Here is a 21,172-nt window from a genome sequence, read left to right as displayed (position 1 = left end):
AGCATGCAGTTCTCGCTGGTAGAATGGTAGAAGCTACCAAAAATGTTGTTGACTTTTTGTGAAGAACCCCTGTCATTCTCTGGAGTACACGGAAACGGTTAGAATTAAAACCAAGGGTCGACCTCTGCCTGAGATCAGTTTCATGAAGAAGGAGGAAAAGGTGAGGGCGTTCAATACCAATTGGTATCAAAAGGGTAGCTGCTTAACAGGGAGCCTTTCATCAAGCCGCCTGTATTGCTGGCCTTCCCTGCTTTTAGGAAAGTCTGAGTACATTGACCTGAAGAACATCAATCTTTTAGCTAAATAGCAAAACAAAAGATGGGAGCATATACAGTTCATTCGCAAAGTTTTCAGAGACATTGAATATTCCACCTTTTGTTACGTTCCAGCCTTATTCTAAAATTGATTAAATTAAATGTTTTCCTCATCATAATGACAAAGTGAAAAAAAACTTTTTTTGCTAATGTATTAAAAATAAAATCAACAGAAATACCTTATTTATATAAGTATTCAGACCCTTTGCTATGAGACTCGAAATTGAGCTCAGGTGCATCCTGTTTCTATTGATCATCCTTGAGATGTATCTCAAACTTGATTGGAGTCCATCTGTGGTAAATTCAATTGATTGGATATGATTTGGAAAGCCACACACCTGACTATATAAGGTCCCACAGTTGATAATACATGTCAGAGCAAAAACCAAGCTATGAGGTCGAAGGAATTGTCCGTAGACCTCCGAGACAGGATTGTGTCAAGGCATAGATCTGGGGAAGGGTACCAAAAAATGTCTGCAGCATTGAATGAAGGTCCCCAAGAACACAGTGGCCTCCATCATTCTTAAATGGAAGAAGTATGGAACCACCAACACTCTTCCTAGTGCTTTCCGCCCAGCCAAACTGAGCAATCGGGGGAGAAGGGCCTTGGTCAGGGAGGTGACCAAGAAACCTACAATCACTTTGACAGAGTTCCAGAGTTCCTCAATGGAGATGGGAGAACCTTCCAGAAGGACAACCATCTCTGCAGCACTCCATCAATCCGGCCTTATGGTAGAATGGCCAGATGGAAGCCACTCCTCAGTAAAAGGCACATGACAGCCCGCTTGGAGTTTGCCAAAAGGCACCTATAAAAGGACTCTCAGACCATGAGAAACAATATTCTCTGGTCTGATGAAACCAAGATTGAACTCTTTGGACTGAATGCCAAGCATCACATCTGGAGGAAACATTCACTATGGTGAAGCATGGTGGGGGCAGCATCATGCTGTGGGGATGTTTTTCGGAGGCAGGGACTAGTCAGGATTGAGGCAAAGATGAACGGAGCAAAGTACAGAGATCCTTGATAAAAACCTGCTCCAGAGCGCTCAGGACCTCAGACTGAGGGCGAAAGTTCACCTTCCAACAGGACAACGACCCTAAGTACACAGCCAAGACAACGCAGGAGTGGCTTCGGGACAAGTCTCTGAATGTCCTTGAGTGGCCCAGCCATAGCCCGTACTAACATCTCTGGAGAAACCTGAAAATAGCTGTGCAGTGATGCTCCCCATCCAACCTGACAGAGCTTGAGAGAGCAAAAAAGAATGGGAGAAACTCCCCAAATACAGGTGTGCCAAGTTTGTAGCGTCATACCCAAGAAGACTCAAGGCTGTAATTGCTGCCAAAGGTGCTTCAGCAAAGTACAAAGTAAAGGGTCTGAATACTTATGTAAATGTGAAATTTCAGTTTGTTTTTTGACAAAATGTTCTAAAAACCTGTTTTTGCTTTGTCATTATGGGGTATTGTCACGCCCTGGCCATAAAGAGGCTTTTATTCTCTATTTTGGTTAGGCCAGGGTGTGACTAGGGTGGGAATTCTAGTTTCTTTATTTCTATGTTTTCTGTTTCTATGTTTTGGCCGGGTATGGTTCTCAATCAGGGACAGTTGTCTATCGTTGTCTCTGATTGGGAATCATACTTAGGCAGCCTGTTTTGCCACCTTAGTTGTGGGTAGTTGACTTTGTTAGTGGCCTGTATATCCCTAGTCAGCGTCACGTTCGTGTTGTTGTTTCTTGTTTTTTACAATATAATCCATTTTAGAATAAGGAGGGGTAGGGACAATTTAATCAATAAGGCTGTAACAAAACAAGGGATCTGAATACTTTCCCAAATGCACGGTAAATGCCCACATCAGATTCAAGCTTCTGGGATAAAGCTTATTCGATAATGTAACATACAAGGATCTGCGTCTTCGAATGAGAAAGTAAGAAAAACAAGGATGTTCTCAAGTGGTTTATCGACACCACTGCATTTTAGGGCATGCAAGTATTGGCTTTTAGAGGACACGACAAGAGGGAACATTCTGCTAACAAGGGAAACTACAAGGAGCTTTCAGAGGTAATTGCACATCACGATGCTTTACTTTCTGAACATATGGAACTTTCGACTCTCTTTTCTGGGATATCGAAATCAATTCAGAATGATTAAATAGCTTCCATCGCGTCATCCATTAAAAGTGAGATTACAGAGAGGTTGATGCAACACATCTTTTCACACGCGCTCAAGTAGGCTTTCCACGTTCCTTCTGTATTTATTTAGCAAAGATAACACAATCAATCCGGACAGACACAAGCAACAACTCATTGCATACAATTGAAGTCAGACATTTACATACACCTTAGCCAAATACATTTAAACTCAGTTTCACAATTCCTGACATTTTATCCTAGTAAACATTCCCTGTCTTATGTCAGGTCTTGGCTGATTTTTTTATATTTTTCCCATGATGTCAAGCAAAGAGGCACTGAGTTTGAAGGTAGGCCTTGAACTACATCCACAGGTACACCTCCAATTGACTCAAATTATGTCAATTAGCCTATCAGAAGCTTCTAAAGCCATGACATAATTTTCTGGAATTTTCCAAGCTGTTTAAAGGCACAGTCAACTTGGTGTATGTAAACTTCTGACCCACTGGAAATAATCTGTCTGGAAACAATTTTTTGAAAAATTACTTGTGTCATGCACAAAGTAGATGTCCTAACCGACTTGCAAAAATTAGAGTTTGTTATCAAGACATTCGTGGAGTGGTTGAAAACTAAGTTTTAATGACTTCAACCTAAGTGTATGTAAACTTCCGACTTCAACTGTAAATGTTGCAGCAGCTTAGGCTACACCTAACCATTAAAGATGGGATAAAAACAAGACGATTTTTCAGTCTGATCAACTGTAGGCTACTAATAATAGCAGCTGCAAACAGCCTATGCACCCAGTCCATCTGGTCAGGGTAAACAAATTGGAAACATTATGTATTTATAATCAATTTGTGTGTCAGGAGAAAAAATGTGATGAAATGTGGTTTATATTCAGACTTGGGCTGGCTAGGCTGCCCGTACCCTTTTCAATCCAAAATGATTAACTGGAATGAATCAATCAACATAATAGTGACGACATAGACTGTGAGTAAATGTTTAATCAGAACTACAGTTGCATAGGTCTGCATGATGCTAACATGCATAAAGCAAGCTCAGCCATGTGAGTTCTATTGTCTATCCGTTGTTGCCTCTGTGTCTGTGTAGAGGAAATCAACCTCTTAATCTGGTCTAAATAAAATTAATATGAACAAGTATAAGGTTGCTGCAGTTTTGAGAGTTTTCATCCCCCCCAGGGCCAGGATTTTTTTTCAGGATTTAAAAAAAAAACATGTGACTTGTTTGGAAAAACTGGTCCCCATCATAGCCCATATAAAACCATTTTACAACTGATTAATCACTGTCATGCCTTATAGGGTCCAGAGTTTTTCTGGTTAGGCTAACAGATAAGGAAAAACTCTGGGCCCCAGGGGGAAACAATTGCCCCACCACTCTGGGACCTATGGTGCTGCCAGTCTGCTTGGAGTTGTCAGAATTCTGAGATGTCTGAGTTTAACTTCATGTTAAATATTAGCCACCATCGGGAGCCACCATCAGTTATACCCACATACAGTACATTTATAACTGTCACTTTAGTGAGTTTGTATAGTTGTTCCTGAGGGTCGCTAGCATTAGGATCATATTAGGTTAATGTTGTGCAAGAATTTGGAACATGTAGTCTATTTGAATCAATATGGAACTCAGACCACGCTTAGCAGATTAAACCTGGAGCCTGGTTCACGATGACTGTACCATTGTCATCCAGTTCCATGATTAGTGAGGATTAGGGTAGATTTATAAGATTATTGTTCAAATCTTATTGTACTATTTTTTTTTTTTTTTTTATATATATATTTCTTTCACCTTCCAATATTTCATGGATTGAATTTTACAACATTTATTTTTGATTCATCAATATATTTGTTGTGTTCTCGATGTATTCTAGTCTGTTGACTAAATTCTAATTAAAGGTACACCGTATTTAAAGGGATGGCTTAAGATAAATTTACCGAAAACCCTATTGAATGAGAAATACACAACAAAATATGTTGGCCAGCAAGTGGGAGGGTTTTCAGCGATTTAATTAAATGTCTTCAGCGTGCGCAAGGGAATCACGCCTGCAAAGCCTGTTACGCACCAGCATAAGGAAAATCTGAATACCAACTACTGAGAAGTGCATAGGAAAGGCTTACATTTCCTCAATTGGAATCAGGCCAATAGTGCAGTACTTTTGACCAGAGCTCTGGACAAAAGTATTGTAGACCTATATATAGGGCAGAGGTGGGCAAACTACGGTCCGCAGGCTTGATCCGGCCCGCAAACCCATTTAATCCGGCCTGTGGGAGGTTTGAGTAAAAAAAAATAATGATTGGGGCAAATTATTATTTTTGGTTAAAAAAATACACCAGGCCACACTTGAATGCCTAAAACTAGAGAGAAAGTCTGTAGAAATGTATAATGGACCTACATATTTTCAAATAACTTTTTCTAGCCCGCAAATTGATTTTGACAAACAAATCTGAGCTACCCTTGGTTGAATTTTGAAATCCCGATGTGGCCCTAGAACCAAAAGGTTTGCCCACCCCTGATATAGGGAATAGGGTGCAATTTGGAATGCACACTAACAGTGGAGCTGCTCTGACCTTATCATCCCCTCTAATATCCTGGAGAGGCAGACTGAATGTCGACCAGGCTACACTAGACATGGTGGCTCATCTATCACAGCCTCAGCACTGTCTCTCTATCTCTGCTGCCTGCCTGGCTGCAGCCTTCAGAGGATACTGCGAGCATGCTTTTCCAAAAATGACTTAGGTACTGGGCCTGCCTCTAACCCTCAGAAGACAGACTGAAGAGCATTCTGGAAACCTAGAAAGGGTGCCTTGCCTTCCATGCAAAACACTTAAAATACAATTTTATTTATCAAATGCGCCGAATACAACAGGTGTAGACTTGATCAATGTGCAGGGGTATGAGGTATTTGAAGTAGATACAGTATGTAAATGAAGGCAGGGTAAAGTGACTAGCCATCAGGATAGATAATAAAGACAAGCGAATACGTTGTGTGTGCGCACTTGTGCGTGTGTGTGTATGTAGTGTATATGAATGTGTGTGGATTTTGTGTGAGAGTGTCATTGTAGTGTGTGTGAGTGAGTGTGTGTATATACACAGTAGTGTGTATATACACTGAGTGTACAAAACATTAGGAACACCTTCCTAATATTGAGTTGCACCACCTTTTGCCCTCAGAACAGCCTCAATTTGTCAAGGCATTGATTACAAGGTGTCGAAAGCGTTCCACAGTGATGCTGGCCCATGTTGACTCCAATGCTTCCCACAGTTGTGTCAAGTTGGCTGGATGTCCTTTGGGTGGTGGATAATTCATGATACACACAGGAAACTGTTGACTGTGACACCCAGGAGCGTTGCAGTTCTTGACACACTCAAACCGGTGCGCCTGGCATCTATCATTATCATAGATAAGTGCCTTTGAATGGGGTATGATAGTATCATATCTAGTATCATACCCCATTCAAAGGCACTTAAATATTTTGTCTTGCCCATTTACCCTCTGAATAGCACACATACACAATCCATGTCTCAATTGTCTCAAGGCTTAAAAATCCTTCTGTGATTGAAGTGGATTTAACAAGTGATATCAAATTGTGTTTGTCACATGCGCCGAATACAACAGATGTAGATCTTACTGTGAAATGCTTACTTACAAGCCCTTAACCAACAATGCAGTTCAAGAAAAAGAGTAAAGAAAATATTTACTAAATAAACTAAAGTAAAAAATGTAATAAAGTAACACAAGAAAATTATATAACAATAAGAAGGCTATATACAGGGGGTACCGGTACCAAGTCAATGTGTGGGGGTGCAAGTTATTCGGGGTAATTTGTACATGTGGGTAGGGGTAAAGTGACTATGCATAGATAATAAACAGCGAGTAACAGCAGTGTAAAAACAAGGAGGGGGGGGTCAATGTAAATAGTCCGGGTGGCCATTAGATTCATTGTTCAGCAGTCTTATGGCTTGGGGGTAGAAGCTGTTAAGGAGCCTTTAGGGCCTAGACTTGGCACTCCGGTACCACTTGCCGTGCGGTAGCAGAGAGAACAGCCTATGACTTGGGTGACTGGAGTCTTTAACCATTTTTGGGGCCTTCCTCTGACACGCCAAGTATAAAGGTCCTAGATGGCAGAAAGCTTGGCCCCAGTGATGTACTGGGCCGTACTCACTACCCTCTGTAGTGCCTTACGGTCAGATACAGAGCAGTTGCCATACTATGGTGCAGCTGTAGAATGTTGAGGATCTGGGGACCCATGCCAAATCTCCTGAGGGGGGAAAAGGTGTTGTAGTGCACTCTTCACACCTCTCTTGGTGTGTTTGGACCATGATAGTTTGTTGGTGATGTTGACACCAAGGAACTTGAAACTCTCTCCCCGCTCCTCTACAGCCCTGTCGATGTTAATGGGGGCTTGTTCGGCCCTCCTTTTCCTGTAGTCCACAACCAGCTCCTTAGTCTTGCTCACATTGAGGAGAGGTTGTTGTCCTGGCACCACACTGCCAGGTCTCTGACCTATTGCCAGTTGGCCCACGCATGCTTTGAGACACACCCTTGTGGCTTTGTGAATGTTGACCTGTTTAAAAGGTTTTGCTTACATCAGCCACGGAGAGAGTGATCACACAGTCGTCCAGAACACCACGAAGTTAGCTCGTTTGGTAGGCTCACGTCTCTGGGCAGCTTGCGGCTGGGTTTCCCTTTGTAATCCGGAATAATTTGCAAGCCCTGTCACATCCAACGAGCGTCAGAGCCGGTGTAGTAGGATTCAATCTTAGTCCTGTATTGACCCTTTGCCTGTTTGATGGTTCGTCTGAGGTCATAGCGGGATTTCTTTTGACCGTCTGGATTAGTGCTCTAGCCTTTAGGTCGGTGCGGATGTTGCCTGTCATCCATGACTTCTGGTTGGGATATGTACGTAGTCACTGTGGGGATGACGTCGTCAATGCACATGTTGATAAATCCAGTGACAGGTGGTATACTCCTCAATGCCATTGTATGAACCCTGGAACTTGTTCCAGTCTGTGCTAGCAAAACAGTCCTGTAGTGTAGCATTGAGCGAGTTACTGCTACTTCCTGCTTTAGTTTTTGCTTGTAAGTGGGAATCAGGAGGATTGAATTATGGTCAGATTTGCCAAATGGAGGACGAGGGAAAGCTTTGCATGCGTCTCTGTGTGTGGAGTAAAGGTGGTCTAGAGTTTTTTTTCCCCTCTGGTTGCACATGTGACATGCTGGTAGAAATTAGGTAAAAAAATATTTAATTTTCCCTGCATTAAAGTCCCAGGCCACTAGGAGTGTGGCTTCTGGATGAACATTTTCTTGTTTTCTTATGGCCTTATACAATTCGTTGAGTGTATGTCAATAAGGGATCATAGCTTTCACCTGGATTCACCTGGTTTGTTTGTCATTGAAAGAGCAGGTCAAATCAAATCAAATTTTATTTGTCACATACACATGGTTAGCAGATGTTAATGCGAGTGTAGCGAAATGCTTGTGCTTCTAGTTCCGACAATGCAGTAATAACCAACAAGTAATCTAGCTAACAATTCCAAAACTACTACCTTATAGACACAAGTGTAAGGGGATAAGAATATGTACATAAAGATATATGAGTGAGTGATGGTACAGAGCGGCATAGGCAAGATACAGTAGATGGTATTGAGTGCAGTATATACATATGAGATGAGTATGTAAACAGTGGCATAGTGATACATGTATTACATAAAGATGCAGTAGATGATATAGAGTACAGTATATACATATACATATGAGATGAATAATGTAGGGTATGTAAACATTATATTAGGTAGCATTGTTTAAAGTGGCTAGTGATATATTTTACATCATTTCCCATCAATTCCCATTATTAAAGTGGCTGGAGTTGAGTCAGTGTGTTGGCAGCAGCCACTCAATGTTAGTGGTGGCTGTTTAACAGTCTGATGGCCTTGAGATAGAAGCTGTTTTTCAGTCTCTCTGTCCCAGCTTTGATGCACCTGTACTGACCTCGCCTTCTGGATGATAGCGGGGTGAACAGGCAGTGGCTCGGGTGGTTGTTGTCCTTGATGATCTTTATGGCCTTCCTGTGACATCGGGTGGTGTAGGTGTCCTGGAGGGCAGGTAGTTTGCCCCCGGTGATGCGTTGTGCAGACCTCACTACCCTCTGGAGAGCCTTACGGTTGTGGGCGGAGCAGTTGCCGTACCAGGCGGTGATACAGCCCGACAGGATGCTCTCGATTGTGCATCTGTAGAAGTTTGTGAGTGCTTTTGGTGACAAGCCGAATTTCTTCAGCCTCCTGAGGTTGAAGAGGCGCTGCTGCGCCTTCTTCACGATGCTGTCTGTGTGGGTGGACCAATTCAGTTTGTCTGTGATGTGTACGCCGAGGAACTTAAAACTTACTACCCTCTCCACTACTGTCCCATCAATGTGGATAGGGGGGGTGTTCCCTCTGCTGTTTCCTGAAGTCCACAATAATCTCCTTAGTTTTGTTGACGTTGAGTGTGAGGTTATTTTCCTGACACCACACTCCGAGGGCCCTCACCTCCTCCCTGTAGGCCGTCTCGTCGTTGTTGGTAATCAAGCCTACCACTGTTGTGTCGTCCGCAAACTTTTTTTTTCTTTTTTTAAATTTTACCTTTATTTAACCAGGCAAGTCAGTTAAGAACAAATTCTTATTTTCAATGACGGCCTGGGAACAGTGGGTTAACTGCCTGTTCAGGGGCAGAACGACAGATTTGTACCTTATCAGCTCGGGGGTTTGAACTCGCAACCTTCTGGTTACTAGTCCAACACTCTAACCACTAGGCTACCCTGCCGCCCCATCTTGATGATTGAGTTGGAGGCGTGCGTGGCCATGCAGTCGTGGGTGAACGGGGAGTACAGGAGAGGGCTCAGAACGCACCCTTGTGGGGCCCCAGTGTTGAGGATCAGCGGGGTGGAAATGTTGTTGCTTACCCTCACCACCTGGGGGCGGCCCGTCAGGAAGTCCAGTACCCAGTTGCACAGGGCGGGGTCGAGACCCAGGGTCTCGAGCTTGATGACGAGCTTGGAGGGCACTATGGTGTTAAATGCCGAGCTGTAGTCGATGAACAGCATTCTCACATAGGTATTCCTCTTGTCCAGATGGGTTAGGGCAGTGTGCAGTTGGTTGAGATTGCATCATCTGTGGACCTATTTGGGCGGTAAGCAAATTGGAGTGGGGGTAGGGTGGAGGTGATATGGTCCTTGACTAGTCTCTCAAAGCACTTCATGATGACGGAAGTGAGTGCTACGGGGCGGTAGTCGTTTAGCCCTTAGCTTTCTTGGGAACAGGAACAATGGTGGCCCTCTTGAAGCATGTGGGAACAACAGACTGGGATAGGGATTGATTGAATATGTCCGTAAACACACCAGCCAGCTGGTCTCCGCATGCTCTGGTTGGGGATGCCGTCTGGGCCTGCAGCCTTGCGAGGGGTTGACACGTTTAAATGTTTTCCTCACGTCGGCTGCAGTGAAGGAGAGTCCGCATGTTTTAGTTGCGGGCCGTGTCAGTGGCACTGTATTGTCCTCAAAGCGGGCAAAAAAGTGATTTAGTCTGCCTGGGAGCAAGACATCCTGGTCCGTGACTGGGCTGGTTTTCTTTTTTGTAATCCGTGATTGACTGTAGACCCTGCCACATACTTCTTGTGTCTCAGCCGTTGAATTGAGATTCTACTTTGTCTCTATACTGACGCAGCTTGTTTGATTGCCTTGCGGAGGAATAGTTACACTGTTTGTATTCGGTCATGTTTCGGTCACCTTGCCCTGATTAAAAGCAGTGGTTCGGGCTTTCAGTTTGAATGCTGCCATCAATCCACGGTTTCTGGTTTGGGAATGTTTTAATCGTTGCTATGGGAACGACATCTTCAACGCACGTTCTAATGAACTCGCTCACCCCGAATCAGCGTATTCGTCAATGTTGTTGTCTGACGGAAACATATCCCAGTCCACGTGATGGACGCAGTCTTGGAGTGTGGAATCAGATTGGTCGGACCAGCGTTGAACAGACCTCAGCGGGAGCTTCTTGTTTTAGTTTCTGTCTGTAGGCAGGGATCAACAAAATGGAGTCGTGGTCAGCTTTTCCGAAAGGAGGGCGGGGCAGGGCCTTATATGCGGCGGAAGTTAGAATAGCAGTGATCCAAGGTTTTTCCAGCCCTGGTTGCGCAATCGATATGCTGATAAAATTTAGGAAGTCTTGTTTTCAGATTAGCCTTGTTAAAATCCCCAGCTACAATGAATGCAGCCTCTGGATAAATGGATTCCAGTTTGCAAAGAGTCAAATAAAGTTTGTTCAGAGCCATCGATGTGTCTGCTTGGGGGGCAATATATACGGCTGTGATTATAATCGAAGAGAATTCCCTTGGAAGATAATGCGGTCGACATTTGATTGTGAGGAATTCTAAATCAGGTGAACAGAAGGACTTGAATACCTGTATGTTGTTATGATCACACCACGTCACGTTAACCATGAAGCATACGCCCCCGCCCCTCTTCTTACCAGAAAGATGTTTGTTTCTGTCGGCGCGATGCGTGGAGAAACCAGCTGGCTGCACCGATTCCGTTAGCGTCTCTCCAGTGAGCCATGTTTCCGTGAAGCAAAGAATGTTACAGTCTCTGATGTCCCTCTGGAATGCTACCCTTGCTCGGATTTCATCAACCTTGTTGTCAATAGACTGGACATTGGCGAGAAGAATGCTAGGGAGTGGTGCACGATGTGCCCGTCTCTGGAGTCTGACCAGAAGACCGCTCCATTTCCCCCTTTTACAAAGTCGTTTTTTTTGGGTCGCCGGCTGGGATCCATTCCGTTGTCCTGGGTGAAAGGCAGAACACAGGATCCGCTTCGCGAAAGTCATATTCTTGGTCGTACTGATGGTGAGTTGACGCTGCTCTAATGTTCAGTAGTTCTTCTCGACTGTATGTAATGAAACCTAAGATGACCTGGGGTACTAATGTAAGAAATAACACGTAAAAAAAAAAAAAAAACTGCATAGTTTCCTAGGAACGTGAAGCGAAGTAGGTGTTCCTAGTGTTTTGTACACTCAGTGTACAGTATAGTCTTGTGACTGTGCATAGAGTCAGTGCAAGATAGGGTCAGTGCAGATATTTAATTAAATGGTTACCCGGACTATTTAGCAGTCTTATGGCTTGTGGGTAGAAGCTGTCTCGGAGCCTTTTGGTCCAAGAGCCGATGCTCCGGTACCGTTTGCTGGACGGCAGCAGAGTGAACAATCTACGGCTTGGGTGGCTGGAGAATTTTGCAATTTCTCAGGCTTTCCTCTGACACCGCCTAATATAGAGGTACTGGATGGTATAGAGCTCGGCCCCAGTGATGTACTGGGCTGTTCGCACCACCATCTGTAGCACTTTGCGGTCGAGGGCGGTGCATTTGCCATACCAAGAGTTGATACAGCCAGTCAAGATGCTCTCGATGGTGCCGCTGTATAACTTTTTGAGGATCCTAGTACATTACTTGGCTCAGGCAGCCAAATGAATACTGAGCTGTGGTGACAGCATTGTTCCGAGTCTCCCGTGATATCTCCAACCCATGTCATAAACAACATCTCGCATGAATATGTGAACTCAAGTTCAGAAAAGCACCAGTCTTGAGAGATACTCACAGTAGTACAGCGCTTTCGTATGAATAAAAGATCAAATGCCTTGTCCTGCACGTCAAGAGCAACATCAAAACTCAATGGAAGACGAACGCAAAGAACAGTAGAGTGAAGGCATGAGACTCAGTGAGACAATGAGGAGAAGAAACGTGAACCAGAGTAGAGGTAGATTAGAGCAAGATACAGTACAGGTTGCTTCCCTTTCAAACCAATTTGTTACATATAATCTAGTTACAGAGCTCACGGCATACAGTACAGTCCAGAGGAGAAATGACCCTATCCTGAAGAACATACAGTAATGAGGAAATGACTGTGGAATGAAGATTCTGGAGGATATTCCTATAAGACATAATGATAGGTCTTATGGTGCCTAACACGCATAGTATTGGCATAGGAGAATACACTAGCCAATATAGGCAAATATTTTATATTCTGTGTGTGTAAGCAGGGGAATAAGTCATGTGGTGACTGCAAAACGACATGAGCAGTCTATTTTCAGAACCCACATAAATACGTGGGTATAATAATATCCCTTAAAATTAAAGTTTAAAAAAACATAGTTTATTGTCACTATGTCTAAACAACTCAAAATGTTAAATGGCCACTTTCAATTTTGAGTTTATATCCAATTTAATGAACCATTTCATGTATTAGTGCCTTGAATTTGCCTGCTGGTGTGACATTATAATTCATGTTAATATTATAAAGGTTTAATGATTCCAAAATAAACAAGAAAAATATTTTGACTCATTATTTAGAGACTTATGTCTTTAAAAATCATTGATCATATTCTTGCATTTCAAATGAAATACAATTTCCTTGTATAATGATGATAACTAAGTGTCCCGCTATTACATTTTGGGTATGATTCACAGCAACTTCACTAAACCTAGATAAAAATACACTTTTTTCCCTTGCATTTGTTGGCGTCACGCCGATGCATAATACACAACAGGCAGTCAAATTTGACTGTTAAAACATAATCAATGGGACACTTTCAGAAGTTTCTAACTAAAAATGCTTCTTAAAACCTCTACTGACTCCCCATCCCGCGTAATCATCGCCTGACACTAATTAGCATAATGCAACGGACATAAATATCCCTAGAAAATATTCCTATTAATGAAAATCACAAATGAAATATATTGAGACACAGCTTAGCCTTTTGTTAATCACCCTGTCATCTCAGATTTTCAAAATATGCTTTACAGCCAAAGCTAGACAAGCATTTGTGTAAGTTTATCGATAGCCTAGCATAGCATTTTGTCCAGCTAGCAGCAGGTAACTTGGTCACGGAAATCAGAAAAGCAATCAAATTAAATCGTTTACCTTTGATGAGCTTCGGATGTTTTCACTCACAAGATTCCCAGTTAGCTAGCCAATGTTCCTTTTTTCCAAAAATATTATTTTTGTAGGCGAAATAGCTCCGTTTGTTCTTCACGTTTGGCTGAGAAATCGCCTAGAAATTGCAGTCACGAAAACGGCAAAATCTATTCCAAATTAGCTCCATATTGACAAACATGGCAAACGTTGTTTATAATCAATCCTCAATGTGTTTTTCAAACATCTATTCGATAATATATCCGTCGGGACAATTCGTTTTTCAGTAGGACCGATTGGAGTAATGGCTACCTCTGTATTTTACGCGAGAGTCACCCTGGGAGCCATCAGGTGACCACTTACGCATGCAATGTAGCCGCCTACAGCTATTCTTCAACATAACTGCGTAAAACTACGTCACAATGCTGTAGACACCTTGGGGTATACGTAGAAAGCGTAAGCTGGTCGATAGCCATTCACAGCTCAATAGGGACTCATTAGAACGCAGCGCTTTCAAAATATGGGGCACTTCCGGATTGGATTTTTCTCAGGCTTTCGCCTGCAACATCAGTTCTGTTATACTCACAGACAATATCTTTACAGTTTTGGAAACGTTAGAGTGTTTTCTATCCTAAGCTGTCAATTATATGCATATTCTAGATTCTTGTCCTGACAAAATATCCCATTCAAAACGGGAATGTTTTTTTTCTTCAAAAAATGAAAATACTGCCCCTAGAGTCGCAACACATTAGTTCTATACATCAGCAATGGATCCTCATTAAAGGATTTTAAGTGTACTCCTTTTAATTACACGGACTTGAAGTGTCCTGTATTATCATTTTTTAATCCCAGCCCCCGTCCTCGCAGGAGGCCCTTTGCCTTTTGGTAAATAAGGATTTGTTCTTAACTGACTTGCCTAGTTAAATACAGAATTTTACATCACTACCTCCGCGAATCGGGAGTTGATCATTTGTGTGCCTGCTGCCTTCCTTGTATGTGGTAGCCGTTTCTCAGACTCAGACTCTCCGGAAATCAAATTCTGATTCCCCGTTACCCATGGTAGGCACAGAAACTACAATCCAAAGATGATAGGGAAGACATTCGAATGAGACACCAGTGCCACGGTCCGGAGCACCTGTATGGGTTTTGAGTCTGATAAATGCACGTGTGCCCAAAAGTCGGGACTTGTTGGCATATTTTAGCACTAGAATTGCCACAGTTATCAAAGTAACATTGGAGCGATTCATGAAACCATAACTGGATTTAATGAGCCATTCGGTTTCACTGCATCGACCATGTGTACTAAAACTAGTATGGCTTAATATTTGGGACAAGAATATGGCAGGATCAACCAGGTAGAGCAGGGGAGGGGGAACAGTCCCCAAAAGAGGCACGGCTAATGGGGGCCCTCCCAGGGTGGATCACGTATACCCATCAGTCAGGAGGAGTGAAAATGTTAGGACAGACATAGAGGGACTAAGGGGATGGATGAGAACCAGGAATGGGAGCACCACAGCCAGCCCCCAATATGTGTCTGCATCGTCACTAGGCCAGGTAAAATAACTAGACCCTCCCTAGAGGGCAGAGACAGACCCAGAGGTCGCCAGAACAATGTTCACATGATGAGAGTGAGAAACCAGGCGTGGGAGAATGAATACATAAATATTGCACTCAGAATCACTTAAAAGTATCAAAATTGCAAGAGGATACAAATAGTCTAATTCAGTGTTACTTCATGAAAAATAGGTCTAAAAAGGTCATTATATACAGTACCAGAAAAAAGTTTGGACACACCTACTCATTCAAGGGTTTTTCTTTATTTTTACGATTTTCTACATTGTAGAATAATAGTGAAAACATCAACACTATGAAATAACACATATGGAATCATGTAGTAACCAAAAAAGTGTTAAACAAATATTTTATATTTGAGATTCTTCATAGTAGCCACCCTTTATGACAGCTTTGCACACTCTTGGCGTTCTCTGAACCAGCTTCATGAGGTAGTCACCTGGAATGCAATGCACAGGTGTGCCTTGTTAAAGGTTAATTTGTGGAATTTCTTTCCTTAATGTGTTTGAGCCGATCAGTTGGGTTGTGACAAGCTAGGGGTGGTATACAGAAGACAGCCCTATTTGGTAAAAGACCAAGTCCATATTATGGCACGAACAGCTCAAATAAGCAAAGAGAAACGACAGTCCATCATTACTTTAAGATACGAAGGTCAGTCAATCCGAATTATTACAATAACTTTGAACATTTCTTCAAGTGCAGTCGCAAAAACCATCAAGCACTCTTATGAAACGGCTCTCATGAGGACCACCACAGGAAAGGAAGACCCAGAGTTACCTCTGCTGCAGAGGATAAGTTAATTAGAGTTACCAGCCTCAGAAATTGAAGCCAAAATAAATGCTTCACAGAGTTCAAATAACAGACACATCTCAACATCAGCTGTTCAGAGGACACTGTGTGAATCAGGCCTTCGCTGCAAACTACAACTAAAGGAGACAAATAAGAAGAAGAGACTTGCTTGGGCCAAGAAACACGAGCAATGGACATTAGACCTATGGAAATCTGTCCTTTGGTCCAAATTTGAGATTTTTGGTTCTAACCGCCGTGTCTTTGTGAGAGAGTAGGTGTACAGATGATCGCTGCATGTGTGGTTCCCACCATGAGGTGTGATGGTGCTTTGCTGGTGACACTGTTGGTGATTTATTTAGAATTCAAGGCACACTTGTGGTAGCATGGCTACCACAGCATTCTGTAGCGATACGCCATCCCATCTGGTTTGCGCTTAGCGGGACCATCATTTGTTTTTCAACAGGACAATAACCCAACACACCTCCAGACTGTGTAAGGGCTATTTGACCAAGAAGGAGAGTGATGGAGTGCTGCATCAGATGACCTGGCCTCCACATTCACCCAACCTCAACCCAATTGAGATGGTTTGGGATGAGTTTGACGGCAGAGGGAAGGAAAAGCACCCAACAAGTGCTCAGCATGTGTGGGAATTCCTTCAAGACTGTTGTGAAAGCATTCCAGGTGAAGCTGGTTGAGAGAATGCAAAGAGTGTACAAAGCTGTCATCAAGGATATGAGTGGCTATTCTGAAGAATCTAAAATATATTTTCATTCGTATAACAATTTTTTGGTTACTACATGGTACCATGTATGTTATTTCACAGATATGTCTTCGCTATCATTTAATGTAGAAAAGAGTAAAAAATAAAGAAGAACCCTTCAATGAGTAGGTGTATCCAAACTTTTGACTGGTACTGTATGTTTATTAATGGGTTATGTCCCCTGGAATGACCGCTATTTCCTCTGGTGTGACACATCTTCATGAAACACCAAGGGAAAAAAGCTGTCACACCGTTGGAAATCTCAGGCAGTATGGTCCAATGTGGGCCTTATTGTTAACAGTAAACCTATATAATGTCCCCACAACATGTTTTCATTGCTTTTTGTACTTTATAAACAAAATATATGGATAAACAGTGCCTTCTGAAAATATTCAGACCCCTTGACTTTTCCACATTCTGTTATGTTACAGCCTTATTCTAAAATTGATTTAATATTATTTTTTTCTCAGCAATCTACACACAATACCCCACAATAACAATGCGAAAAAAACGATATTTAATTTTTTTTGCAAATGTATTCAAAAAAAAAAATCAACAGAAATACCTTATTTACATAAGTATTCAGACCCTTTGCTATGAGACTCAAAATTGAGCTCCGGTGCATCCTGTTTCCATTGATCATCCTTGAGATGTTTCTACAACTTGACTGGAGTCCACCTGTGGTAAATTAAATTTATTAGACATGATTTGGAAAGGCACACACCTGTCTATATAAGTTCCCACAAGCCATGAGGTCAAAGGAATTGTACGTAGAGCTCCGAGATAGGATTGTGTTGAGGCAGTGGTATCAATGTCTGCAGCATTGAAGGTCCCCAAGAACACAGTGGCCTCCATCATTCTTAAATGGAAGAAATTTGTAAAGACTCTTCCTAGAGCTGGCCAAACTGATCAATCGGGGGAGAAGGGCCTTGGTCGGGGAGGTGACCAAGAACCCGATGGTCACTCTGACAGAGCTCTAGAGTTCCTCTGTGGATATGGGAGAACATCCCAGAAGGACAACAATCTCTTCAGCACTACACCAAATCAGGCCTTTATGGTATAATGGCTAGACAGAAGCCACTCCTCAGTAAAAGGCACATGACAGCCCGCTTACAGTTTGCCAAAAGGCACCTAAAGAATCTCAGACCATGAGAAACAAAGTTCTCTGGTCTGATGTAACCAAGATTGAACTCTTTGACCTGAATGCCTGCCGTCACATCTGGAGGAAACCTGGCACCATACCTATGGAGAAGCATGGTGGTGGCAGGATCATGCTGTGGGGATGCTTTTCAGCGGCAGGGACTGGGAGACTAGTCAGGATTGAGGCAAAGATGAACGGAGAAAAGTACAGAGAGATCCTTGATGAAAACCTGCTCAGGACTTCAGACTGGGGCGAAGGTTCACCTTCCAACAGGACAATGACCCTGAGCACATAGCCAAGACAACGCAGGAGTGGCTTCGGGACAAGTCTCTGAATGTCCTTGAGTAGCCCAGCCAGAGCCCAGACTTGAACCCGATCTAACATCTCTGGAGAGACCTGAAAATAGCTGTGCAGCAATGCTCCCCATCCAACCTGACAGAGCTTGAGAGGATATGCAGAAAGGAATGGGAGAAACTCCACAAATACAGGTTTGCCAAGCTTGTAGTGTTATATCCAAGACTCCAGGCTGCAATCTCTGCTTCAACAAAGTACTGAGTAAAGGGTCTGAATACTTATGTGAATATGACATATCAGTTTTGCATTTTTAATACATTTGCAAAAATGTCTACAAACCTGTTTTATCTTTGTCATTATGGGGTATTGTGTGTAGATTGAGGCGGAAAAAAACAAACAATTTAATCAAATTTAGAATAAGGCTGTAATGTAACAAAATGTCAAGGGATCTGAATAATTTCCGAAGACACTGTATACATTCAAAAGGCATCACACCAAAGGACTAAGAAACTGACCACCTTTATGGCAATGGCAGAGGTGCAATATATTGATTAAAAAAATCTGATAACACTTACAATCTGTTCAGGCCATGTGCTCATTTCAAGAGAACCCTCCTCAGTGCCATGGTGCTGGCTCGTTGTTTAATCACAGAATTAGGTCACACCAAGTGGACATTGCTTTTAGGGACAACATGTAATCAATCAGAACTATTTGGAAATATCATGAATAAATTGTTTCTTGAAATAAACTTTGTGTTATAGCTAAAAGAGTAGGCGAATGGAATTTTGTTCATTTTTTCATTAAATGACTTAAGTTCAAAGTTCCACAACCTTATCTGGGACAGTCACACCACTGGACAATTGCCACGTTTGGTTCAAATTCGTAAGAAAACAAATTATAAACTGCATGAATTTACTCAGATTTTACTATTATATCACAATTTTAGCCAATTTAAGTGAAGTTATATTTGTGTTTGCCATCATGGACAAAAAACAGGGGCCTCACGTCAACTACCCACATGCCACTTATACCCAACATGATAGGCAGGGACTGATTCCACACTTAAAGTACATCCTTTGAACTCAGCGATTTACACTGAGGCCATAGGCATTGCCACTCCATCAGATCTGTGTTGAACTACTATTTTAAATCTTTTAAATCCCTTTACCGTTTGCTTTAGTCTGCATGGAGTCCCAGGTGGGTAGGGTGTACCATTTTCCAACAATTCTATTGGTTCCATTGCGCCAAGAAACTCCAGCTTTAACCCAGGTTAAATTATTTCAAATACTATTTGAACCCAGGTCTGCATTCCCAGTCCAGTCCATATGCATTCCCACCCGCTGAGAGACAACAACAGATTAAAATGGAGGCGTGGTAGCGTACCTGGTGATATGATATAGAAGAAGTCTTTGAAGCCGTCCATCCACACCTCGGCCAATCGCCTGTTGTTCTTGTTGATGACTTGACCCGTGCCCCCAGGGAAGCTGTAAGGGGTGGCCTTTCGGAACACGTGACCCACATGGGAACAAGTGATAATCTCCAGAGAGCCGCCACACTGCCAGATCTGCACACACAACAGCAAGACGTCACACACACACACATACACAATACACACACAAACATGCATGCATGCATGCAAGTACGCACACACACACACACGGCACTTTCATTGTCATAATAACCAAGCAGAGCTCAGCCCTCTATCAATCACTCACCCTGAAAGACATCTCCAAGTTCTCTCCGCCCCAAATGTCCATCCCTGGATCATATGTGCCTATTTCTTCAAAATATGTCCGGTCAATAGAGAATAACCCTCCAGCCATTGTAGGGGTTCTGTAGGAGAAAAATGATGAGTGTGGATAAAGAAATACATCTTGCAAGAGACACGTATCTTACAGTGAGAAACATGTCAGCTCGCAAATAATCAATATCTATGGCATACAGTAATATTACATTAATATAATACTTTCTGGGGGGAGGAACTATGTTTTGATTAGCAAGGCATGATTAAATTACCTTTCTGCACAATTGTTTAAATGTTTTCATCAAACGAATGGGCACTTTGGAAACTACTCTTTCACACGAACAAGCCTGACCTCGACTGGCCCAGTTAAAAGACATGGATGCCGTGGAACAGACAATCTCAGTGCAAAACCACCCTCATTGTTTGAACCACTCTCTGCCATTTTCATTCTGCTAAAGAAAAGCAAACAGACACAGCTAGGCCTTGGAGATAATCCTGTCATTTAACGATAATAGAAATCAGATTTATGAAGCATTGAGTGACACCATCGTAACACCATGTTGTTGCTCTGACCCAATGTAATATGATCGATGGAGAACTTAGTCAATACTTTGCAGCACCGGCTCCATTTAAGTCCTGCTTTAGTATTTTCGTGTTTGACAATGGAACTAGTTGCAACATGAAACTACAAATATAGCTACTGTATCAAATAATAAAACAAATGGACAGAAATGCAATCCATTTCTATCTGCAAATGAAAGCCATCAAAGCTGCAGTTATCAGAAGAAAAGGCTTCTAAAGAAATCCACATCAATGATGTCAACTCTGCAGCTTCCCAGGCATTTCAAACAACCTATTCTCAGCTGAAATGACAACGCTAGAGCTAACATTTGTTTTGTCTGATGAGATTCTCAAACTGTTCTTTAATGTTACTGTCCTCTCCTTGCTGACTCTGATCCACCAGCCCCTGGCTTGGCAGCACTGTGATAACAAAGCATGCATCCCAAATGGTACCCGAATCCCTATATACTGTAGTGCACTACTTTTACAAAAGTAGTGCACTATAAAGTCAATAGGGTGCCATTTGGGACGTAGACAAATTCTTTCAGTACAAAGAAATGCATTTCAACACGGCCACAGATGAAGGTATGTATCTTGTGTGCACCTGAGAGGGAGTGTCCTGTCCCCTTTGCGCCTGTCCATCTCTCTCTGAGGCACGGGATACCAACGGAAATTCAGCTTCCAGTTAAATCCTCCATAGGTCATGTCTGAGCCTGCCATATATTCAAACGTCTCGTCGCTGATCACATCGATTATAGGACACACCACAGATCTCCTAAACAACCATGGAGAACATAAGGCTTTCATTTAACAAGAAACACAGTGAGAGACTAACCATGGAGAAATCAGAAGAGTTAGTTTTACAGGAAATAGTGGAAGAAAGCCCTTTGTAGAACTCTTATGCACTCTCCAAAATGTATTCCC

General features: G+C 42.5%; 1 protein-coding gene across 2 annotated transcripts in view; it reads right to left on the bottom strand.

Moving 5' to 3' along the window:
- Positions 1-21,172, bottom strand: part of LOC115140396 (polypeptide N-acetylgalactosaminyltransferase 13) — a 78,626-nt gene that overhangs the window by 23,441 nt on the left and 34,013 nt on the right. For both annotated transcript variants that reach the window (XM_029678830.2, XM_029678761.2), the window contains exons 6-8: positions 20,853-21,023; positions 19,659-19,776; positions 19,327-19,507 (exon numbers count right to left, since the gene is read on the bottom strand). In XM_029678830.2, the coding sequence (XP_029534690.1) occupies positions 19,327-19,507; positions 19,659-19,776; positions 20,853-21,023 (470 nt within the window). The remainder of the gene's footprint in view (positions 1-19,326; positions 19,508-19,658; positions 19,777-20,852; positions 21,024-21,172) is intronic.

The sequence above is a fragment of the Oncorhynchus nerka genome, linkage group LG1, assembly GCF_034236695.1.
Source record: "Oncorhynchus nerka isolate Pitt River linkage group LG1, Oner_Uvic_2.0, whole genome shotgun sequence".
Classification (NCBI taxonomy): domain Eukaryota; kingdom Metazoa; phylum Chordata; class Actinopteri; order Salmoniformes; family Salmonidae; genus Oncorhynchus; species Oncorhynchus nerka.
This window is presented reverse-complemented; position numbering and strand designations above follow the sequence as displayed.